This window comes from Chinchilla lanigera, unplaced genomic scaffold, assembly GCF_000276665.1.
Source record: "Chinchilla lanigera isolate Chin_1 unplaced genomic scaffold, ChiLan1.0 scaffold00036, whole genome shotgun sequence".
Taxonomy (NCBI): Eukaryota; Metazoa; Chordata; class Mammalia; order Rodentia; family Chinchillidae; genus Chinchilla; species Chinchilla lanigera.
The window spans coordinates 10,459,982-10,486,412 of NW_004955437.1; the positions used below are offsets into that span (position 1 = coordinate 10,459,982).

The 26,431-nt window shown below is 34.8% G+C and overlaps 1 protein-coding gene across 25 annotated transcripts in view; it reads right to left on the reverse strand.

Moving 5' to 3' along the window:
- Nucleotides 1-26,431, reverse strand: part of Supt3h (suppressor of Ty 3 homolog (S. cerevisiae)) — a 441,758-nt gene that overhangs the window by 252,180 nt on the left and 163,147 nt on the right. For 13 of the 25 annotated variants that reach the window (XR_001235061.1, XM_013516875.1, XM_013516858.1 and 10 more), the window contains one exon: nt 18,707-18,791. Coding sequence is in view for 21 of the 25 variants with exons in the window: in XM_013516875.1 (XP_013372329.1) it covers nt 18,707-18,791 (85 nt within the window). In the remaining 4 variants the exon portion in view is untranslated. Of the gene's footprint in view, nt 1-18,706; nt 18,792-21,317; nt 21,442-26,431 lie in introns of all 25 variants that reach the window. The other 12 variants (XM_013516861.1, XM_013516866.1, XM_013516869.1 and 9 more) reach the window with 1 other exon arrangement.

The window sequence follows — 26,431 nt, forward strand, 5'->3', positions numbered from 1 at the left end:
TGTTATGTGAGCTCTCCTACACACATTCCTGCCACTGGGATGCAAATGTATCGGGGCCAGCACCAGAGCCAAGCAGATGCCAGTTTCATGCTCTGGAACCTCCAGACTGGGAGTTAAATAAACTTCTTTGTAAAGTATCCAGAATTGGATATTTACATTTTTTATAGCAACAGAAAATAGAATCAGATAAATGTAAACATAACTTTGTACGTCCTGGAAAAAAAAGGTGTGTGACTCAGGTGAGAAATCTGCTTTATTGCAGTGGTCTGTTACTGAACCTGAAATATGTCTGAGTTATGTCTATTTATCTTCAGCACAAACATCTCTCATGAAATCTACTCATATATTTAACCACCTATTCAATCTACCACTTAGATGTCTTACAGGCATCTCAAAGCTTTAAAATACGATAGTCAAGTACTTTTGTTTTTTCCTTTTGCAAAACCACCGTGTTAGTCACTTTCTCCACACTGAGACACAATACCCGACCCTTACAACTTAGAGGAGGTCTATTTTTGCTCACAGTTACAGTCCAAAGGTCAGCTTGCTCCAAGGCAAAAACCTGCAAGGTGTAGGGGCCCAGTGGAGGAAAAGCTGCTCCTATCATGGCAGCCAGAAAGAAGAGACAGAGAAGGGAAGAGCTGGAGAAGGAGACCCACCCTCCCAGGTCATACTCCCAGGGACTCATTCCCTCTCACCAGGCTCCATCTCCTAGTATCATGACAGCCTGAGGCCTTTGGGGGAGGTTTTTGATCCAAACCATAACCATCACCACTTATCTAGCTGCTCAGATCAAACTTTTACAAGTAATGCTTGATTCATTCCTTACGTTCACATCTACACTGTTAGCAAGTTTTTTGGTGCCACCTTCAAAATAAGGCCAGACTGAAGCCCATGACACATGGCCACCCACTGCATGCACCAAAGAAGCACAAGAGAGACTTCAGTTTCCCTGTTCCTGCACTGACATTTTCACAAGCTAATCCCAACAAGGTGGCCAGAGTGACCTTGTATTTTTATTAGTACTGTACATATTTGGAGTACATACAGTCCTTGTGTTTAGTATGTACATGTATGTAACACATCTTAATTCCTTTTTTTCATCCTTGTTCACTCTCTATCTTCCCCCTCCCTTCATCTCTTGGTCCCCTTTCCCTTCAAGAAAGATTTTCCTATTGTCTACCCTTTATTTTGCTCTTCAAAATGACCTTTCAAAATTCTTAAACCATGCAGGAAAGGAGGCAGGTAGAGCTCTGCAGATCTGTTATACTATGTTTATGTGGGCGAAAATACCTAACCGTACACTTGAAAACTGCTGGAAGGGTAAAAAGAGAACTAGTGTGTTTACTTCACTTGGAGAAATACTTTTGAGACTGATGTGTTTTGCTTCAGAGTCAAATTAAAATGAAGAAAAAAAAAAGAAGACGAAAAATCCACCTTAAATCAGAGTACAAGGGGGCCTTCCTGTTTAAATGTTTCAGTGGCTTCTTTTTAGGATTAGAACCAGATCCAACTCCATATTGTCTGATGTCAATCAATGTAAGCCAAACCTTAAAAAATTCCCTGTTATACAAAGTAAAAGACAGTGAAAGCAGCACACAGGAAAGCACTGTGTCCATGGCATGGTCCTCTCTACCTTTCACTTCGCATCTCTTCTCCCGCCTGCCCTTTCCTCACTTCACACCAGACACATGGACACTCTGCACAGCTATGGAGCAAATTCTGGTCTCAGGGACTTCATACTCACTGGTCCCTCAACCTGGAATGTTCTTCCCCTTGATCTATGTGTGGTATATGACTTCAGTTTTTGCTTATATATCACCTATCCACTGTGTGGTAATGTTAGCTTACTGCTCCCATCTCTTACCCTGTATACTTCCCTCCCAGCAGTTAACACTATGAGACATTATTTATTCACTTACTTACTGGCTTTCTTGCATATCAAAATGCCAGGTTCAGTAAGGTCAGTGACTTTGTTATATATAATGTTATATCCAAACACCTAAAACAACGCTTGGCATATTTGTCAATAAACCTTTAATGAATGACGGACACTCTGTGTAATGAACAATCACCATTCAACCTAACTCCATCTCTTCTATATATGGTATAATTAAGAAAATGGAATTTTATTTGTATCATGTCTGAATCTACATAATTATACACTATTTTTAACAGAGTTCTACCTTAACAGTAGCAATAAAAAAATGCAGTAGCTGCAGAATATTTTACTCTTGGGGCTGATAAAACTTTAAACCAGGAACTATTTTAAAACAAATGCCTGCCAGGCAATTTTGGCCCATTTTTGCACCTGAAATAGAGGGCGAGAAATCCAGGTGAACTTTCACTAAGTTATAGATAATTATGATGTTCTGCTTTTATAAGGGGGAGTGGTTTCAAACACTTAAATTTGCAGCTAGAAATGACTAAATTTAATCCTGTCACTGATTCTATAAATTTATACATCAATGTTTACTTTAATCCTAGTAATTTTTTCACCTAATATTATCACTCATTTTAATGATCAACAAATTTCATTACATTTATCAGTCACTTATATTTATGATGCAACATTTGGATACTGCACAAATAAGTTGTTCAAATTATACAGCATATATTTTCACTTAATTTCAGAAAATCTGAAATGAATCTAGACCTTCAAACTCTATCACTAGATAACTTGTGGCTTTTAAATCACCAATAGAAACTCACAGGAAATAATAAGCATGCAACATTACAAAGCCATCTATTTAAAAAATTACAAAATTTCAACCTTGCTTCATTCCTGGTTACTCTATTATCAAGTCTTTCATATTGCATGACAAATGTGGTTTCTTATCACTAGGAACCAAGGATCTCACTTACTTGGTCTTATGATTTGAAGGAATTGTGTGTATACCAAAGCACTGACTACACTTTAAAAAAAAAAAAATGTGTGTTTTAAAAACTCCAAGTTCCTTCTATCTCTAAAACTGATTATCTGAGTGTTATTGCATTGAAAATAGCCTCAGCAATTGTTTAGAAATGATGGCATTGATTCAGGATAATGTCAAAAGTAGTGTTATCACTGTTGTAGGAAATAAGTTGCTAATATATAAGTAGGTGAATATAAATCTATACCTATCAATAAATAAAATTTGATATTTAAAATATCAGGAATAGTGAACACTAGGTGTCAGTGTAAGAAATGGAAAAATATTTTTAAAAACTTTGTTTCCAATCAGATGTATAACAAAAAAAATTAAAGGCAGCTGTGGCTACACTTACTTATAATTACATAATTCAGTTAACAAACCAATCTTTCAAAAAATTTTCTATTCTGATACCATTAAGAGTTTAAAAACAGATTAAAATGATTATTAGCAGTTATAAGTCTCTTGTGACCTCAACTATACAAGGCATAGCAAATTTTTACTTCAAAGAATATGTATTTTTATGTGGATTTTATTTTTAAAAATGCCTATCTTGGGCACTGGAATACAACTCCAAGATAAGCCTGGAAGCATCATGCTGCATGATTTTAGTTGGTGGGAAAAAATTACATGTCAAAATAATAATGGTGAGTGATTTAAAAAGGGTACTGAGGGCTAGGGTGGAGCTCAGTGAATATTCTCTTTCAGGCACCACTACCAATTGTGTGTGTGTGTGTGTGTGTGTGTGTGTGTGTGTGTGTGTGTGTGTGGTGGGGGGTAGTTTATGATCAAGTTTTTAGTTTTCCCTGAACAGAAGTCTCTTATGTAAATTTCAGAGTTTTAAAAATTAAGATGCTCAATGGGTTAATTCATAAAAAAAAAAAGAGCACATGAACTTTGAAAATGATTGATTCTACCTAAATTATGGTACATAAAGGTTATTTCTAAAACAAGAAAGTTTAAAGCAGTACTAAAAATGTCATCTAACAAGCAACAGGTGAAGATACCCCCCCCACACACTGGGGATTGAACCAGGTCCTTGAGAAACACAATGCCAACTAAGTCATACCCCAGTCAGCTATATCCTAGAGTCCACTGGTAGCAAACATATAGCATATGTGCCATAGCAGACTGTTTATATCACTGAAAGTCCTAAAAGGTTCGCCATCACTGAAACTTTGTTTTGTTATTTTTTTTGAGACTGAGTCTCATGTTGCCCAGGCTGATCTTCAAGCCTCAGCCTCTTCAGTGGCAGGGATTATGGTGCATACTACCATAGCATGATCACTGATCAGAGTAATACATTATTTAAAACAAGTTTTAAAAAGATAATTATTACTAGAAAAATAGCAAAAGTGAAAGATAGTATCAAACTAGCAACTTATTTATGAAGTACATTCACTTTATTATTTCATTTAGGCCTAATAATAACCGTTTACTCTTGCTCATTTTAACAAAATTCTCACTTGGCAGAATTGAACTCACTCCTCTAGCTGCCAAACTCTTAGCTACTTATTCATTTCACTGACACACCACTCTCAGGATGATGCACTGCACTCATGAATGCTTTTCATGTGTTTTTCAAGCATAATGGGAAAAGTTTTCATAGAATATTTTGAAAATCCTCATGATTGAAGAAATGATCAAGGAAGTCTAACTACTTTTCCCAGTTCATCAGGTTTGCAAGTATAACTGGATTAAGAAACTTCTACAAGGGTGGCTAGATTGTATGTGCACTGATGTCATCAGGGTTAACCCACAGATGAGTTCAGAGCGAAATGGACTTTTAGGAGCTGGGCTGAGCTGGAGGAAGTGGGTCATGAAGGTGTAACCTTGGGTCCTATTCCCTTCCACTCAGGCCTTTCTTCTCTCTGTTTTCCACTATGCCCTTCTGCCATGACGTTTCTGCCTAAGGCTGACATCTCTGAAACCACAGGCCAGATTAAACCTTTCCTCCTTTAAATTTGGGTGTCTAGTATGTTTGTCCAAAGAATGGAAGGCTGACTAACCCAGTACTCCTTCACTAAAATATAAAACCTGAGGACTCAAAAAGCATTTAGGAGAACATCCAGGATCTGCTAGATAAAAATAAATGCATTTACTCATCACTATGTTCTCACTTCACTGTTAATTAAGCTCTGCTCCAATTACACTCATAAAACAAAAAGGCACAAAGTACATAAAGTTTCCCAAGGCCCCAATATACACATAAATCAACAGTATTAGTTCTGTATCTTCAGGTTTCTTCTCAGGAACATGAAGTCAAAACAGAACCTACTGGGAAGAAAGAAGTAAATTCAGATATGATACATTATCTCTACTGATATCTAAGAGTTTTAAGATATCCAAGAATATTGGGAATGAAAATTAAACACAGGGGAAACAGAGACAAAACTGTATATAGTATAATGTCTTAAAGTGGGAAAGTGGCCGCAGAAATATATACAGCACATAAATCTTTAAGTGCTTTCTCTATACAGTCTTTGCCCTTCACACTTTATCCTTTAAATGCCTTAGACTTATGATTACATATTTGGCTGTCATTAATTAAATCATGTTTCCACTGCATATAATCTGGAAAGTTTTAGGTCATTTACATACGTTATCCTATCTAATGCCTTATGAGGTAGGCAAATTCTGATAGATGAGACAACAGAGACTCAGAGAGATTAAAGAATCATTGAAGGTTGCATAACTATCAAGTTATGAGGCAAAGACTCAAGCCCAGTGACATTTGTTTGAAAAAAACCTTCCACTCTCCCAGCATTCCAACTGATAGCTCAGAAACCTTTGTGGGAGTGCAAAAGTAACCACAAGAATCACATTTAGAACAAAGATTAACAAGTGATAATATGCCAAGTTAGGACAAACTGTCAGTTCCTCTATCAGTTTTTCCTCTAAAAGAAACACTTGACAGCTATACAGATATATCTGTTATACAGTTTTAAATTCATTTATTATCAGTGATATATTATCAATTTATACTCATAATGGACTATTTTTGTAGGCTGTGAATATATTTATAAAAATTTAAACGCACTAATTCTGAAAATTTCATGATATGCTTTATCACCATAGCTGCATTCAACAAACATGTGTTGCAAAACTTAGATATACCTAAACTAGGCAACTGAATTTCAGAATTTTATTTCATAAAAATGATATCTGAAAATACTAGCTCTATCAACATCTGCTCTCTTACTTTTATGGAAATGCAGTGGATTTATTTTATATCCAACGCAACAGAAAATACTATTTTTAAGAAAGAGTGGTAAAAGTACTTTTGCTTTTAAAAAGATAAAATATGTTAAGTACCTAGTAAACAGAAGGCACCCATACCAAGCTTATTCTCTTCATGAAATTAAATGCCTCCATATATAGAAAAAAAGCATAATTGAAAACAATACAACCAGTACTTTTATAAGGGGTATAAAAGCTAAGTAATAAAAATATTATTACATTTTATTACATGTAGACAAAAATATTGGTAATAGTATTAAATTATTTACTTCTCATATTAACATCAAGTCTGCGGTCTTCTTAATAAAAACTATTTTTGATGGGAAACTTGAAAAACGAACTACAGTTTCAAAGAAGTAGAACTTTGCTATTCTAGGTCTCTTCTGCTTCCAAATGAATTTTAGGAATGTTTTCTCTAGTTCTGTGAGGTATGCTAATGGTATTTTGATTGGGATTGCATTAAATCTGTACAGCAATTTTGGGAGTATGGTCATTTTTACTATGTTGGTTCTTCCAACCAATGAGCAAAGGATATCCTTCCATTTTCTGATATTCTCTTCAATCTCCTTTTTCAGAGTAATTTTGAATGTATGGATCTTTTACTTTCTTTGTTAGACTGATTCATAAGTATTTTTCTTTTTTTGGTCATTCTGAGACAATGTTTCACTATGCAGTTCAGGCTGGCCTTGAACTGACTAGGTAGCCTAGGGTGGCCTCAAACTCGCAATGATCCTTATGTCTCAGACACCCGAATGCTGGGATTACAGGTGTGCACCACCATGCCCAACCTAAGCATATCACTGTTTTTGATGCTATTGTGAAGGGTAGTGTTCCCCCAATTTCTCTCAGGATATTTGCTGTTTGTATATAGAAACACTACTGATTTTTGAGTGTTGACTTTGTAGTCAGCCACACTACTGAACTCAGTTATTAAATCTACAAGTCTTTCAGTGGAGTTTTGGCATCTTCTATGTAGAGTATGGTGTTCTTGGCAAATAATGATAACTTAACTTTTCTTTTCCTATCCTTATTTCTTTTGATTGTCTAATTGCTCTTGCTAATGTTTCCAGAACTGTAATAAACAGCAGTGTTGATAGCAGATATCCTTGTCTTGTTCCAGATTTTAGAGTGAAAGTTTTCAGTTTCTGACCATTTCGTATGATGTTGGTCATCAGTTTGTCATAGATGGCTTTCATCAGATTGAGGTAAGACCACCTATTCCTATTTTCCATAGGATTTTATCATGAATGGGTGCTAGACTCTATCAGTTGTTTTTCTGCTTATATTGAGATGATCATGTGGGTATTGTCTTTGGCTCTGTTGATACGGTGCATTACATTTATTGATTTGTGTATGTTGAACCATCCCTATATTTGTGGGATGAATCCTAACTGGTCATGGCAAATAATTTTAATGATGATTTGCTGCATTCTTTTCACCAGTATCTTCTTGAAGATTTTTGCATTTATGTTCATTAGGAAGATTGGCCTGTAGTTCTCTTTTTTGATTGGGCCTTTCTCTGGTTTTGCTATCAGGGTAATACTGCTTCCAGGAATGATTTGGGGAGTATTGCTTCCCTTTCAATTTCATTAAAGAGTTCATCAGAAGTGGCATTAGATCTCTAAATTTCTTCTAGAATTCAGCAATGAATCCATCAGGACCTGGTCTTTCCTTGGTTTTTAAGTTTTTAAATACATTTTCAATTTCATTGACTGATAATGGATTATTTAGAATTTTTTTATCTCCTTGATTCAGTTTTGACATTCACATGTGTCTAAGAATCTCTCCAATTCTTCAGTGTTTTGCACCTTATTAAGGGGTACAGGTTCTCAAAGTAGGTATTGATGATCTTTTCTGGATTTCCAGAGAATCCACTGTGATTTTACACTTTTCATTCCTAATTGCATGAATTGGAGACCTAGACAAAAAACAATCTTAGACAACAAAGTCAAGGCAGGCAGCATCATAATCCCTGACTTGAAATTATACTGCAAAGTCACTGTGATAAAAACAGTATGGTACTGGCAAAAAAATCACACAAAAAAACAAAAAAACAGACCTGAGAATCAAAGGAACAGGTTAGAAGATGCAGAAACAACTACAAACACACTCAGCTACCTTATCTTTCACAAAGAGGTCAAGCACATTCACTGGAAGAAAGGTAGCCTCTTTAATAAATGGTGCTCGAAAAACTGGCTTTCCACACGGCAAAGACCTATGTCTCTCACCACGCACTAAACTAAAATCAAAATGGATCAAAGCTCTAAATAGCAAAACAGAAACACTAAATCTACTAGAAGAAAGAATAGGTAGAATTCTTGAAGATATAGGTACAGGCAATGATTTTGTGAATAAAACCCCCATTGCCTGAGAAATACTATAAAGAGTCAACAGCTTGGATCTCATTCTTAAAAAGCTTTTGCACAGCCAAAGAAATTATCAACAAAGTGAAAAGACAACCCACAGAGTGGGATAAAAATTAAGCCAGTTGTCACTTAGACAAAGGACTAATATCTAGAATATATAAAGGATTTTTAAAAATTAGAACCCCCAATTTAAAGACCTAATCAAAAAATGGGCATCCGAGATGAATACACACTTCTTAGAGGAAGAAATACAAACAGCAAATAAACACATGAAAAAACGTTCAACAGCACTGGTCATTCAAGAGATGCAAACTAAAACAACACTGAGATTCCATCTCATACCAGAAACAAATAACAAATGTTGGCAGGGCTGTGGGGAAAAAGGAGCCCTTCTCCACTGTTGTGTGAGACTAGTACAACCACTGTGGAAATCAGTGTCCAAATTCCTCAAAAAACTAGACAACAAAGTCAAGGCAGCCTGCATCACAATCCACCTAGAGGTCCCACTTGACCCAGCAATTCTGCTGCTGGGTATCTTCATGGAAGAGTTAAAAACATCATACCACAGTCTCACCCATTTTTATAGCAGCACAGTTTATAACAGTTAAAACTTGAAAACAACCCAAATACCCATCAACCAAGGACTGGATAAAAAAAAGATGTGGTTTTTTTATATAATGGAGTACTGGAGTATATAACCATTTTATATAATGGGTTTTTTTAATATAATGGAGCATAAACAAGAATAAAATGGAGATATTCCTAGGTAAATGGATATACCTTGAGACCATACTCTTAAGTGAAATAAATCAGACACACATGTAAATATTGCATTGTTTCTTTGGTGTGAGAAACCAAAAGGGTAAATAAGGACCAAAGTGTATAACAGGTATTCTGAAAAAGGAAGAAATTGTTCAAAAGAAATGGGAATTAGGGAGGGGAAAAGGAAAAAACACAATGAAAGAAGGATAAAATGGAAACAAAGCTTTGTAAATAAAAAGGGGTTGAAGAGAGGCGAGAGGATTAAAAAAGTAACCAGGATATATCATATATAGGTGCAAATTCCTTATGATGAATGTGATCATTTTATATATACATATACATATATAAATTGTACCAATAAACTTAATTATTAAAAAAAGAGGCAGAACTTTTCTTTGTGAAGCCTATTATCAAGCCAAGCAGCAACGCTGCTGCTTTGGTAACTACCATGGTTCTCTCCATTCTGCTTCTCTGCCACAATGCAGAAAGAAGAATGATATAGACTGTCAGATTAACACCACCTGAGGAACGAGCTTGGTATTTTAGAGTGTTTATTCTGATATTTACTACTTAAGGCCAGATTCTTAGTGAGAGTAGAGGAGCAAAATTAGTAGGATTTTACTGATAAACAACATTTTCAAAATCCATTTTAAAACATTCTCAAGTCTTTTCTAATTGACACTTTTTTAAAAAGTGGGTCATATTTCTCTTTGAGTTAAAACATTTTAAGTCAAATTTATTCTCAGTGCTTCAAATATAAACACATGTCTTTTATGAATTCAGATTATTTAAATCAAATAATTTCATGACAAGTTATTTCAGGGAAGTATCCAAGGATAGTTAATATATTATTGAGAAACTAAGAATGTAACTTAGAAAATCCATCTAAATATAGAAATAACTAAAAACATTTGAAATTATCAGCATAAATAAATTATTCACTATCACAATGTAAAATAATACTCCAATAAAACATGGTAATGGGCTACTTAATCTAAAGGAATAAAAATATTTTAAAATAATTATTGTATGTTATTCAAATGTAAAAGAATATGTAATAATGAGATCTGAGAAACAAATCATTTTAATTTTGTTTTTATAACAAAGCAGTCAACCTGGGCTAAACTTTCATAAATTAAAAGCTACACAGAAATAATAGCTTACATTGAAACTTGAAAATATAGTGTATACAAGTACAATAAAATAATAAAGTCTTTTACAGATTGGCTCAAACATGATAGAAATTTATTAACTTTCATTTTATTCATTTTTGTATAACCTCCACATTAATCAAGTGCATCACCAGTGCTGAAGAAAGCAGATATAAAGTTACCAATAAATAAAAAGACTTTTCCAACAATCTTGGAAAAGGAACTGAAACATACATGTTTAAAACAATGTCTTAGTTCAGCTGGGGAAGTGAATACAAAATCCAATGAGTGAGAATAGCACACCTTGGACAACATTTTCCAAATTAAAAAGCACAGAAAGACAGGAGGGGAAAAGAGAGTTCTGAGTGTGCTCTTCAGATGGGGAATTAAACAGGTACTCCTAATAAATGGAAATGATTGTTTATTGATTTTTGTAACCTAAAGCTATGAAAAATCTAAAAATAACACAGAGTAGGCTGACATATAAACACAGCTCAATGAATGAAATGTTTTATTATCTGGTAGATTCATACAGTAAAACTCCAATTTGATTTTTAAAATGGAATGTTAAGAGATCATATTTTACACATAAAAAGGAGAAAATCCTCTGATATCTAACTCAATGAAAAGATAAAAGAAGGCAGCTATACAATTATCAGAAGTCAGACAGTTTATTTGGAATGAATGTGAACTTTCAGTCAGAACTGAAAATTTCAGCACAGATAAGAAACCCAAATACCACATAAGATGCAAGTAGCTAGAAGAGTTTAGCTGAAGCCAGAATAGGAGTCATGCAAACCAAAAGGAAAAATAACGAAAAATCCTAAAGGGGAAAGACTCAACACAAGTAAAGACAACTTCTGTAAAAATGAGATGTTATTGTGCAGCCATGCTAATAACACAAACAAGACCTATTACCTATAATCTGTGGAACTATAGATAAACTTAGGTATTCTGAAATACTCTAAGTAAGACCCTTCCAAATAATTGACTATTTCTGGGATATGCTGCAGCTGGAACAAAAGGAGATTTACTAAGAGTGGTGGGGTGGGGACTGGAAATTTCTTCCCAGTTGATCTTCTGGGTTATGGCTCCAGTGAACTCACAGAAACTTGCAGGGAAAAATGTAGCTAAATAGGCATTCTACTTAGGCAATCAGTCAACAGCTGTACTGATATTGATTTTAAAATACACAATAGTTATTATCTAGAGCGAAGAGGTGATAATACATGAAAGAAAATAAAACAGTAAAAAAATGCTATGTGTAATCAGCTAGAAGAGTTATGCAGAAATATGAGCTATAGGTATACAGAAGTAAATTTTCCACATTGAATTCATGACAGGTATCAATAAAAAAGAAGAAATGCAAGGACACACAATGATTTGTTTATTGTTTGTTAGGGCTTCTAATCAAAGAATGTCCTTCTCCATAATACTCAACCATTCATAACCTGTAAAAAGAGTAATTTGGTTCAAATATATATAACAAAGTTGACGTAAGTGATTTCCTAAGTATAATTAAACATTAAAGTCCTGTGATTTTATGTTCTAATCTTAACATAGTAAAATCAAAATCTTCACATATATTTTAAAATATCGATTTTCATTAGCTAACATATCCTATAATACACATGTACAACTTTCGTGACGAACATTTAATGAGACCTCCCAACCTATTGAAGTGGAACAGAGTGGAGAAAGGGGAAACTTCTTAGAATGCTGGGTATAATGGGACACTCTTGTAATCCCAGCACTCTGGGAAGCTGACAAAGGAGCATCACAAATTGGAGACCAGCCTGGGGAACTTAGCAAAATGTTGTCTCAAAAAAAAAAAGTATACAAATGGTAGGATGCACCTCAGTGTGAGTGTGTGTGCTGGGGGGAGGAGGTGTATTCAGAATAGACAGCAGACCTAGCTGAAGTACTGAGTAAAAATTAAGGATCTCACTGCAGGGTAAATGTCTCAGATAGGAACAGCAAGTCAAAGCAACAAGAAACAAAAGAAAGTAGTAAAGCAAACTTCCAACTTTAATTTATTGTCAGTCTTACTGCAGTATTCCTGACATGAAACATGATACAGCTATTGGCAAAATGTCTGACATCATCATGTCCAACACGAATTGGAGACCAGCCTGGGGAACTTAGCAAAATTCTGTCTCAAAAAAAAAAAGATTACAGGAGTGTCCCATTGTACCCAGCATTCTAAGAAGTTTCCCCTTTCTCTACTCTGTTCCACTTTGATAGGTTCGGAGGTCTCATTAAATGTTTATGTACAATCAAAATCTGTGTTGGTTGAACAATAACAGCATTTAAAAGAAGAGTTCAAATATACCACATCCCTGTTCTAAGGCACAACAAGAGGTAGAAATACACATCTTCAAGAAATTCAGTGAAAAACCTAACTCATATACAAATACTTTAAAATATAGTGCAGCTTACCCGATGCTCCTCATAGGAGTCAAGTGCAAGTTTTTAGGAACACTAATCTGTAGAATTTATCACTCAGGAGAGATGGAACAGGGTCTGGAACAGGGTTGTTTAAACCCACACCCAGCAAGCGGCTCTGACATGAGCTCTCATCTGAGAACTGCTAAGCATCCTGAGACAGATGATTAAAGTATATCAACTACTCTCTTCATCAGCTTGGTTCTGAGTGACCTTACTGATTTTAATAACCAAGAACATGTCAGCATGTACCAACAGAAACATGTATTGGTACTTGAATAATTTAAGCAATGTCAGCATTACTGAAACAATTTTGTAACATATTAAGGAGATTAGTTTTCAAAGAGAAAAATATTCAGATGTAGTAGGGTGAAAAGAAAATGGTGGTTTCGTGGAGTCAAACTTCATATTGTTACAACAATTTAAAGTTGTTGCATCTTGTCCACCTACCTAACAATTCTCAGCAAATTCAAAGATGTCTTTTAGCTTCTGATTTTCAAAAACTGGCAATATGATTCAAAAAAGCTGGTTAAAAACCAACAGTCTAGGATCTTGTTTCTCAAATCTGATCTTTGGACTATGGATTACAAAGATCATGGGTACATATTTTAAAATACCAAGTCTTGCCAGGCACACACCTGCAATTTCAGCACTCAGGAGGATGAGGCAGAAGGAACACTGCAAGTTCGAGGCCAGCCTAGGCTACAAAGAGAGTTCAAGGCCATCCTGAACTGCATAGTGAAACCCTATCTTAAAACAATAAATAAATAAATAAATAAAATACCAACTCTTATATCCCATCCAAACCCTCCTATAAAAGAATCTCATGGGAATAATATAGACTAGGAATCTAGACTATAATATGCTCTGCACACCATCTTTATCCACTTTGACCACTGACAATGAATCTATACTTAAGAAGAACTGGGATTTGTACAGGCCTCATCATGATTACAAAGATTCATTTAACTGAGAGAACTGCCCCATAGCTCAAATTGCTGACTGATATGTGCCTGCTTTTTACATGAAAGAGGTTAGAGGAGCCATCAAGAGGAGATGGTCATTTCCTCTGAGCTTTAGATGAAGACATGAAGGTCCTTCCACTAGGGAAAAAGATCAATTGGTTGTTGCAGTCCTTGGTCACAGTCCCAGATGGAAGGTATGGTGATAGAAACACTTTTCTCTCTTTTAGGTGCTTCTTACTGCTTCTGTAACTCTTACATTTACCTTTGGCAGTCAGTCACTCATACATTAACACAGAAAAATACAGATGAAAAATTAAAACATCAATCACACAGGTAAATATCTTTTTTATTATCTTTGTCCATGAGTTTTTATAACATACATTGTTCCTGCAGCTTTTCAAAGGGAAATAAATTTTCTTTTAAAATATTTTCTTCCAAAATTAGGAAGAATCTTTTCTTGAAAACTGAAATTGAGACTAAGATGGGAAATATGTCAAAAATAAGCCATTAACATTAGATACTTTCCTAGTCAAGGAAAGAAGCTGGTTCAGCTTTAAAAAAAAAAAAAAAGAAAAAAAAAAATTAGCCTGTGCCCAGTCTACAAGTAGAAGCAGCTACTGAGCTCAGGTATTCACATGCAATTCATGTCTGTGTTGTCAAACATTCCAATTTTAACGTTTCCAGAGAAGCCCGAAATTCTAAGCTTATATGTTAAAATGATCTAATTTTTAAAAGTTAAAAAACTAAATCCGTATCTTTAAAAAAAACAGTACAAATAAAACATTTCCACATAGCATTTACAGTTCAATATTTATAATATCATTCTTATGCTTACTTCCTTCAGCCCAATTCATTAAGAATATGCTGAAATGTATGGTAATGTGTTTTTATATTAATGCGAATGTACAAATATATGAAGAATTCCAAGCAAGGCTGTGTACCTCCTCTCAAAACCCTATGTTATTTTGCGTATCAGTATTACCAGTTCAATAATGTTTGAAAATTATTTTGTATGTGTCTATATCCACAACAGAACTGTGAACACTTACTCAACTTTATATGCTAGAACAAAAGCTACATTAAAGCTACTCAACAAAGGTAATAAGTGAATATAAAATGCAATTCTAAATATCTAATGAGTTACTAAAGCAGAAAATAATTCAAAACAGTATTATGGCAGTCTGAAAGCTGCATGATGGCCTTATTTACACTTTCATTTTTAGAATGATTTTCAAATGTAACTTTGATGTGCAAAAGACAGTTGAAGGCCATTTATACGTATCATTTTAGATTGTGCAGCTAAAGGCTGAGAGCAAGACTGGAGGCATAATACTCAATCTCAAATTATACTATAAAACCATAGTAACAAAAATAGAATGGCTCAAAAAAATAGATAGGTAGACTATGTGAACAGAATAGAGAACACAGAAACAAACCCAAACAACTATACTACAAAATATATGTTGGAGAAAAGCCAAGCTCTTTAATAAATGCTTTGAAAAACTAGATATCCACTTATAAAAGTCTAAAGGTAAATCTTTATCTCTCACCCTATAAAAAAATGAATTCAAAATTAATTCAAGACCTAGGGAAAGAAAACATAGGCAAACATTGGAAGCCTTAGGCACAGACAAAAACTTCCTAGAGAGGACTCCAAATAGCACAGGAAATATGAAGAATCAACATATGGGACTACATCAAACTTAAAAAGTTCCTAGACAGCAAAGGAAACAATTAACAGTGTAAAGACACCCAACAAAGGTAGAAAAAAATCCCTGTCAGCTACTCTTCAACAAAGGATTAATACCTAGCATATATAAAGAACTCAAATACTTAACACCAAAAATAAATCAAGCAGCCCAATCAATAAATAGGCAAATGAATTGAACACTTAAGTATATGGCCAGTAAGTATACAAAAAGTGTTCAAACACTTTAGCCATTAAAGAAATGGAATCAAAACTATACTGACATTCCATCACACCCCAGTCAGAATGGCTACCGTCAAGAATACAAAAAATAAATTCTGGCAAGGATATAGGGCATAATGAACTTTTCCACACTGCTGCTGGAAATGTAAATGAGTACAGGCACAATGAAAATCAGTATAGAGGTTCCTCAAAAAACTAAAATTAAAAGTGATCATTTAATCCAGCTATACCACTCCGTATATACTCAAAGTAATCAAAGTCAGCATACTATAGGAATAATTGCGCACCCATGTTTATTGCTGCACAATTCATGGTAGCCAAGATGTAAAACCAGTCTAGATACCTGTCTATGTGTAATTTATTCTGAATGGATATGAAAATGTGGTATATATGCACAATGTAGTATTATTCAGTCATAAAGAATGAGATTCTGTCACATGGAGAAAATGGATACATGGCGAGCTTATGTTAAGCAAAATAAGTGAAGCTGAGAGAAACAAGTATCTCATGTTCTACCTAATGTATGGAATCTAAAATAGTAATAAGAATGCAGAAGGAAGACTATGATTAGTAAAGAGGAAGGGAAAAAAAGGAAGGGGGAGAACAGGTAATAGGGTGGATGGACATGATTAAAATATATTTTATGTATTGAGGGCCCCCTCAAAGAAATGAAACTAGGGAAAAGGTGGAGAAGGGAAGGTGAAGGGAGAGTGAAAATGAGCAAAGTATGCTATGAGTATGGATGAGGCTGCAAAAGTGAAACCTATTAATCTGTACACCAATATGAACTAATAAATAGGTATTTTAAAAAGTCATCATTGGGGCTGGGGATTTAGCTCAGTGGCACAGCACCTGCCTGGCAAGCGCAAGGTCATGAGTTCGATTCCTGGTACCGGAAAAAAAAACCAAAAAAGAAAAAAACAAGTCATCATTTACTTCCAAAATATTCTAAGATTTTTAGACTGCAACTGATCGTAAGTAAGCAAAAATTCAGATGGTGAAACTACACATACAGAAAGGTGACTGCACAAGAATGACTGGGTACATACTGGAAAAAAGAAAAACTACAAGAGTCTACCATAACAATCTCTAAAATATACTATGAAACCTACATAAAAAATAATGTCATAGCAGCACATAGACAAATCATTTGTACAGAATGCAAAATAGATAGATTCGCACTGGTAGACAAATTTAGTATATGATAAAAGGAAGTATTTTAAATCACTAGGGAAAAGATAGACTTTTTAATAAATGGTGATAGTAAAATTGGGTAACCAATTGAAAAAAGGTAAAATTAGATCCCTGCAAAACAAGTAATAGGAATAAATTACACACAGATTAGGGAACTAAGTGTTAGATTAGGGATATAAATGTTAAAATGCAATTATATAAATAGAGAAGACAAAACAGGTGAAGTCCTCTAAATTCAGTATATACAACAGTGTTCTATGATTCAAACTTCTGACTACATTAAAAATATTTGCAGGCCAAACAAACCCCTAAAAACAAAGTTAAAAGGTAAGTTTTACAACTGATACACTGAAATGATGTATCTGTACCACACTCCAAAGACAAATGATAGAGATCCCTAAAATACGAGGACAGATTAAAATCCAATAGAGAAATGGCAAAGGGCCATGAAAAAACTAATGGCCAATGTTCACACACACTGAGGAATAAAAATAATGATGGTATTGGATAATAACACTAGAAAATGTAAATATCATAGATCCATACTATTACACATAGAAAGTTAATAAGTGGAGACAAAGGACAAGTTTTCCTTTTAAAAGATTTATAATTAATAAATACAAAAAGAAAGAGGAAAACAGAAAATTACCACAAGGATATACCATAGTAGTAACTGTCAGATATAATCCACTGATGACTGAGAAAGTTAATAGGCAAAAATGTTCAGGGAAGAGTTATAAAATACCTCTACTTGTATACTTATGAGCCATATAATTAAAGAACAGTAACTTGGGCTGGGGGATGTAGCTCAGTGTTAGAACTTATACCATGCGTAAGGCCCTATGTTCAATCCCCAGCACTGGAACAAATAAGAAGATGTCACTTTACAGGGGAGAAACTCAGCATATACTACTTTGACTCAATTAAAGTTAACAGCACAAATATGACATATCAATATGAACCTTGGGTATGGTGCACTGAGAAGGATCTGTCACTTCTGTGGTAATCTTGCCAAAAATGTGTAATGTCACATTTTTGTGATAAAGAAACATCACACCAATAAAAATAAAACAACACTCTACAAAATAATCATCCAGTACTTTTCAAAAATGTTACGATTATGAAAGAAAAGGAAACACTGAAGAAATGTCATGCAAAGGAGAAGACAACAAAGACTTTAAAACAAAATATAACATGGTATCCTGGACTGGATCTTGGAAGAGCAAAGGGATATTAGTGGGAAAACAGATGCAATTCAAGTAAGGTCAGTAAATAGTACTATGCCAGTAGAATACCCTGGTTTCGATAATTGTATTATGGTTATATAATACGTGAGAGGAAATTGATGGTTATCTGGAATTATGTGTACCATTTGTGAAATTGTACCTGTAAGTCCAAATTTCAAAATGAAAAAAAAAACTCATTTAATGACAGTAACAGTGACAGAAAGTAGATAATGGCTGTCAAGGGGTAGGGGTGGGAGAAGAGGCCTGATGGTATATAGAATAGGGAATAGTTTTTGATAGTGTAGAATGCCTACACCATGACTGTACTGCTAGTTAGGTGACAATATTCCATTGTCAAAATTCATGTAAACAATAAATACTGTTATACATAAATTGTATCTCACAAAGACACAAAGAATTACAAACATAAGTAAAATTGTCTTAAACATGTATTGGGTTGCAATAAAAGCAGAATGCAGAGCAGTGATAGCAAATAAGATGATATATGCTCTTACCAGATTAGTTAATTGAGTGTGTACCACATCTTCTACCAAAACTGCTGTTTCATGAAGAGGCCTCCTAGCATCACCTAAAGAATACCTGCAAAAGAAGGGGAAACATTTATATACCCCTATAATTAAGGACAATAAACTAAGGAAGGCAAAAAGTAAAAGATACTTATTATTTCAATCAGCTTAATAGCAGCTATGAATTGTTCTCTTAATGAACATCTCCTATACAAGCTATAATTTCTAAAAATAAGTACAGTGTTACTATACTAATTCTTATTTTGTATTAGTATTTTTAAAGTACATGTACTGTGTCAAAATCCAAGTCACCAATACTGGGGGGAGAGTACAATGTTACTGAGTTAAATAACTGACCCTACAATAAAACTACAAATTCAATTTATGCAAAAGCATTAAATAAAATTGTGTGAAGCTACACACCTTACTCTATACATTTATGTTCAGATATATAAGTATGTACCCTTTTAGAAAATCACAGGGTAGTGTTTCAGAAAGCTTGCAGAATTTATGAGCAACGCTTTTGATACTGTTGTGTATTATGTACATGCCCAATACAGCCAAAAATTGGGGAAGACTCTTTAAACAAACCTAAAATAAAAAGCATGAATAAAAAATAGGCAAATAAAACAAAAAAAAAAGACTAGAGAGACATTTCCAAATCACAAAAAAGAAGATTTTGTATACACTGAATGTGTATATATGCGTTCTGAAAAAGCAGTAAAACCCCTTTCTGTATTTCCTTTTTTTTTTTCAGTACCAGGAATTGAACTCACAACCTTGTGCTTGCCAGGCAGGCGCAGTGCCACTGAGCTAAATCCCCAGCCCCTGTATTTCCTTGTATGTTTTTTTAAAAAAGGATATTAAAAGTTTAAAACCTAAGAGTCAGATATTTGCTATCTTATTCTCTCTTGACTTCTTCTGATATCTTTGGTCAGCAATCTAGGTCAAGAAGCTCCCCAAATATGGCAATACTCATCTCTATAAATTCTATCGCATTATTTCAGTTGTCAAATCTTTTGCAAACCTCTGCACACTATGAGACTTATGTAGCTGATGATGTCTCCACAGAACCATCCTCCTCACATCCCCAACTATAATACAAGCTCTTTTGATGGCATAAACTTCAAGGGAAAAAAAGAAGCTAGCACATGGATTATGTGTGCATTTGCAGTTCTTTCCAATTATATAAATATATATATTAGTTCAAAAGCATAGCATAAAACAAACACAAAAGACAAATATCAAAGGAGGTAAAATAAAACAAGCAGTATTTTTAAATAAATATTCTGTTTATGACATGAGACAATCTTTCTGTTCTCCTTAAAACATACTGTTATAAGTACAACCAACCATCTTAATTTGGCTAGAACTTAAGGGTTTTTCTAAATTATTCTCTACCAAATAGATCAGTCTTAATTAGTACTAAACGGTCATGATATACTTTTCATAAAAACAAAATAAATAGTTTAAGAAAATGAATAAATATATAAAATACGTATTTACTTTCAAACAATTAACCTTTATTTTTCTAGTCCTATGGTCCCAAAGCAGAGGAATGAACAGCACCTAGGGGATTTATTCCTTTGTCTGGAATCAAGCTCTTCTGGGCTCTGAAGCTGAAAACAAAGCTCATGAACACTGGAGGATGAGGAGCAGGTACCTTGCTGCCTTCACCTTGCAGTCACTGCTCCAAACTCAAGGAACAAAAGCATCCAGACATATGAACCCAGAAAAAGTGATGCAGCTCACATGGCAAACAGCCAACAAAAACATTATGACCCACCACACCGCATCACAGCCATTAGCTACAAGGAGGGAAAGGCAGTTCTGATGAAAAGCAGCATCCTGGAAGTGAAGATGACCTGGTTCCAGATCCCTTGGATGCTATGTGATGCAGTACCTGACAAGCACCTTTTTTAGTACCTGAGTTTCTCAACACCAGAAGGACAGGATTAGATTCAACGACTTGAAAACAGGCCTTTTCAGATGTTTGAGTTTTTATGAAAGCAACTACAGCTCTTAAATCTGAAAACCTGTCTCCAAAACTGAGCTATCACTTCCACTAATTAAATCTTACAGAGTAAACTGGGTAACAATTATGAAACTAACAGATTTTTAAAAATAGGTAACAGAATGAAATAAATGAATGAAAATAATCAGGACAGAAAAAAAGATTGCAATTCCTGGTGCTGTATGTGAAAACACTCTGCTGTCCCTTAAGAAATTAACGAACGAACGAGCCAGGCATGGTACGGCATGCCTTTAATCCCAGCACTCTGACAGACTGAGGCAGGAGGCTTGAAAATTCAACACCAATTTAGCAACTTAGCGAGACCCCGTCTGAAAATAAAAAATATAAAAAAGGCTAAGAATTGAGCTCAGTGTGAAAGCTATCTAGATTCAATCCACAGGAGGGAAAAGGGTGGTTAAAAAGAAAAAAAAAAAGGAGATACTATCATAGGACTTTTTCTAATTCTATTTCAGCATATTTAACAGGTCTACATTTGAATCTAAAATATTTGTTTTTAATTTTTCAAGCTTATCAAGTATTAGTTATAAAAGCTTCAGAAAAACTGAGTATGGTGGTGGTACATACCTATAACTCAGCTGCCCACAGGGGTAAAGCAGGAGCATCAGATCGCAGGTTTGAGGACTGCCTCCGCAACTTAGCGAGAAGGTTGGGGTTTAGCTCAATGAGAGAGACCCTCTGGGTTGAACATCTAGTATAGGGTGGGTTTTGGAAAAAAAAAAAAAAGAAAAAAAAAAAAGGAAATGTGGTAATAATTTGTGACAAAGAGCCTGCTAGGCCAGTCACCAAGAACATGAGGACCACAGCAGAACTGCTCTTGAAACATCTAGGAAAAAAATTGCAAAGAAAAAGAGGTGTTTCTTTACTGCCATGTGTGCATCTTCTTGGATGCTGAGTTGCTTTCAATACTTGCCTCTGGCTACAAATACTAATGTGGTTAAATTATTTTGGATGGTGTAGTTAAGTAACTGCTGTGGTCTTGGGAGCCAGTTAATTTGAGGGAAAGTGGTGGGGGGGACTTTGGGGTTTTTTTGGACGTTTTCCTGCCCCAGGTAATTGACATTATTTAGGAATGGGCACTGTGAGATACAGCTTGGGGGACAAAGGCCCTACGTAACTTTGTGTTCCCAAAAGAAACTTACTTTCTCTCCAAAGCACTTACTACTGTATTCAATTACACTTTTACAGGGTAGCCATTACTACAATATCTAGGAATTTATACTGAATAGCAGTCTACAACCCTAACATGTACCTAGTCAGCTCATCTGGCACTAGACAGTACATGAAAGCACAGACATCATGCTATTTGTATTATTCTCACCCAGTGCTTGTGAGACTCATTTACCCACTGGCACAGGAGTTGGGGAGTGCAAAAGTTTGCTCATAATTAGTCATTTAAGGCACACAAAGTCATAAATATACATTAATTATCCTTCTTCCATTTTTATACATCTAACCATTGCAACTCTATAATTTTATCCACCTGCTTCTCAAGGGAGGAAACAAATTCAGTTAACAGTGCCTTTGAGAAAGCCAAAATCATAAGTAAATCAAATATCTACAGCAACAGATTTCTTATCTATGACAGCTTTCCCATTTGCTTGATTCCTCAACATTCATTTCTTCATTCCCCTTATCACATTATGTGAATTTATACATAATTAAATAAACTTTGAGAATATTTGTAGAATTTTATCACAGTCCATTAGTAAAAATATCTAAAGATATAAAACATTATAAAACCATTTATGATGTGAAATAAGGTTAATCTGAAAAAACACATATCCATTAATTCTTTCTTTAAAGTTAAAAAAAAAAGAGCTGGTAACAGTTAGAAAAAGTAAACACTTTAAATCTCTTTATCAGTACTGATCAGTATTTACCCAGTAATAATATATGACTTCTTTTCTCAGGTGTCCTACATTGCTACAAAGCAACTATCCCTATCTTCAAGCTAATGGGTAGAAGTATAAAGCAAGTGAATACAAATGATCTCTATTTGAGGAATAGGAAAGATCATCAATGAGACCTACAGTAATCATTGTCTATTTGGTCACAGAAAGCCCCAGAGATTGTTCAGTCCATTCCTTCTGTTTTAAACAGACAGCAAATAAAGACCAGAGTGGTTGAAGAACCACCTCAAATTCACAAATCCAGTTGAGGGGCAAGAGCTGGACTTTTAACTCATCCAGAATTCTTTCTGTATTCATCATACTAAATGAAGAAAATAAAAACTAACAAATTAGATATTCTAATCCTATATGATTATTTATCAAAGGTAAGATTAACAAATTCATAGAAAGGAGCCTGCTTCAATTACTTTGTATGACTTTTTTTGAGGTCTTCAGAGAGATAAGCAATAGCTTCAAAATAGTTATTTTAGTACTTCAGGCCCTCAAAACATTTAATAAATCAAGGACTTTACTCTTTTGTTGAAACTTTGTCTTAAAAATCCTACTTTTCCATAACACTAGAAAGTAATACACAATGACATCTTATACTCATTGAAAACTTTTCTTTTAAAACAAGTTTTACGGTTTCGCATATATTTCAGTGGTACAGCACCAGCGCAGTATGCTCAAGGCCGTGGGTTTGATACCCAGCACAGATATAAAATAAAAAAGTAGAAAGTAGATTTTCACCCACATTACATGAATCAGAGAGTAAGAGAAATTCAAGAAACTTACAAGTGTATCTGAGGCACCAGCATTGCTAAGCAGCCTAATTACTAGAGAGTCACACAGAGACAAGAGGACTTTTCAACTGTCTGGTCTTTAGAAAAGTAACCATATAAAACGAACATAAATGAGAATTGTGTAGCAGCACTCACGGTGTCAGGGTCAGAAAGTGTGGGGTGGGTTGTGGTGCCACTCTGTAGTTATATGAGTTTGAGAGATGCCTCATATTATTCTCTAGATTTGCAATGCAAGTTACCATTTTAGATCTTATGAGAAGTTCTGCAGGGAAAGAAACTTGCTTTTCAATGTATTCGCTGTTAATGTAATGATTTTTTGAAAATCTATTTTCAGAAACAGTGACTTAAGGAAAAGAACCCCAAATGACTTAAAGTTTTTGTTGAAAAGATTCAAAATAAGCGTCAGCTTAAGAACCTAAGAACCAAGTTCTTCAGTTTTAAACAACGACATAGTGGTGGTGGTGATAAGAGCAAATATTTGGACCTTTTAAAAACTGCATTCAGCAAACATTATTATGGATTCACAGCATGTCAAAGCACTGACTTTAACACTAAGTGGGAATTTCTTTTTTTTTTCAGTACCAGCAATCAAACTCAGGACCTTGTGCTTGCCAGGCAGGTGCTGTGCCACTGAGCTATATCCCCGGCCCCTAACTGGGAATTTCTTCAAGTTCCCACAAAATGAAAAAATGACTGTTTTTCTACTATCATGGTAGTAAGCAGCCATCAGCACCAGTTTTTAAATTTTTCAAGGAATGACCAAGACATGGTAATTCCTTCCTTAAAATTAATCAGGAATGGGGGCTGGGGATTTAACTCAGTGGCACAGTGCCTGCCTGGCAAGTGCAAGGTCGTGAGTTCGATTCCCGGTACTGGAGAAAAACAAAAACAAACAAACAAAAGCTAAAATTAATCAGGAATGGACTCATTCCACTAGACACATCTCTGAGTAGAGACTGTTCTACAGACAACAGCCACATCCAAAACACCTCCAGTGCCTGAACTCCATCCTGTCCCAGGCTCCATAGATCAGCAGTGTTCCCCACTCAGAAACTGGTCTTGACTAGTATACTTCTCCTCTATGATCAGCAATAAATCCAGTTGTTTCCCCCTTTCATTTCAGACACTAAACAATGGTCTCATTATTTTTGAGGGTTTGAGAAAGCCTGCTCTCACAAATCTGTCAGCCTAAACCCCTGGCCTCTTTTTCTTTTAATTCTCCTCTTTATTTTTTATTCTGAGAGATTCCCAACCAACAGAAAAACTGAAAGAGTACATTGAATGAGTATAGATCTTTCAAGTAAAATCACTAATGGTTAACATCTTGGTACATCTGCTCTGTCTCAAAAGAAAATACACACACATATACACTTGCATCTTTACCAATTATTTATTTTCTTTTAAGGAAACAGTGAATAAGCATTAACCACTTACCAATCCAATTATTTAAATATAGTATGACTAAAAAATGTATACGTTTTCATTAATTTTTATAATATAACAGGAAATGTACAAAAATGACAATTTCATCAAATTTATTTAATACTGGTTGAAATGACACCTGCCTGAGTGATGCACTGGGTAAACTGTTAAGTGGTTAAGTGCTTTCCATGTACCAGGCATAACTTAAAATTCTTAAAAGACTATAAACCATTGTCACTTTGCTATCCTTCTGTCTCTTGGAAGGATATTGTTTATACTATGTAAAATTCTGTTTTTTAACTTCCATACACTGGACTTAGTTTTGCCCTGACGTTAGATGAAATATTAAATCCTACTGTTGGGTCAAATGGAACTTCTAATCCTAATTTTTTGAGGAATCTCCACACTGATTTCCACAGTAGCTGTACCAGTCTATTCTCCCACCAACGGTGGAGAAGAGTTCTTGGTTGATTTTTTTCACAATAGTTATTCTTTTCAGAGTGAGGTGGAGTTCAGTATTGTGTTAATTTGCATCTCTTCAATGACCAGTGCTGTTGAACATTTTTTTCATGTACGTATCTGCTGTTTCTACTTCTTCGTATGAGAAGTGTGTATTAATCTCAGAAGCCCATTTTTGGATTGCGTCTTTAAAGTTGGGGGGGTTATTTTTTAATTTCTTTCTATGTTCTAGATATTAGTGCTTTGTCTGAGGGACAGCTGACTAAAATTTTTCTGACTCTGACACATGTCTTTTCACTCTTTTGGTGATTTCTTTTGCTGTGCAAAATCTTTTTAATAGGACAAGATCCCAGCTGTTGATTTTTTATCTTATTTTCTGCTCAATGGGGGTTTTGTTTATGAAATCTTTGCCTTCGCCTATGTCTTCAAGAGTTCTACCTATTTTCTCTTGCAGCAGATTTAGCATTCCTGTTTCAATACTAGAAGAATTAAAAACATCATACCACAGCACTATATGTGCACCCATTTTTACAGCAGCACAATTTGTAATAACTAAATCTGGGAAACAACCCAAACGCCCATCAACCGAGGAATGGACAAAAAAGATGTGGTGTTTTTAATTCAACAGAGTACTACTCAGCCATAAAGAGGATAGGCTTGAGACATTTCTAGGTAAATGGATGCTCCTTGAGGCCATATTCTGAAGTGAAATAAATCAGACACACATGTGTAAATATCACATTGTCTCCCTGGTGTGAAAATCTGAAAGAATAAATAAGGATCAAAATGTACAATAGGAAGAAGTTGTTCAAAAGGAAAGAGGAAACAGAGGGGGGAAGGGTAAAGGAAGAAAGAGAAGAAAAAAACAAAGCACAAAATGGAAACAACGCTTTGTAAATAAGGAGCAAAAACATGGTTGAAGGGAGGGAGGGGAACTGGGGGAAAAAAGAGGAATGAAGACATATCATATATAGGTACAAACTCCCTATGATGAATATGATCACCATGTATATCTAAAATGTACCAATAAATGTAATAAAAATTTTACAAGTAAATCAATCCTTCTGTTATAAAACCGGTCTTCAAAAATATGGAAAAGTCTTGC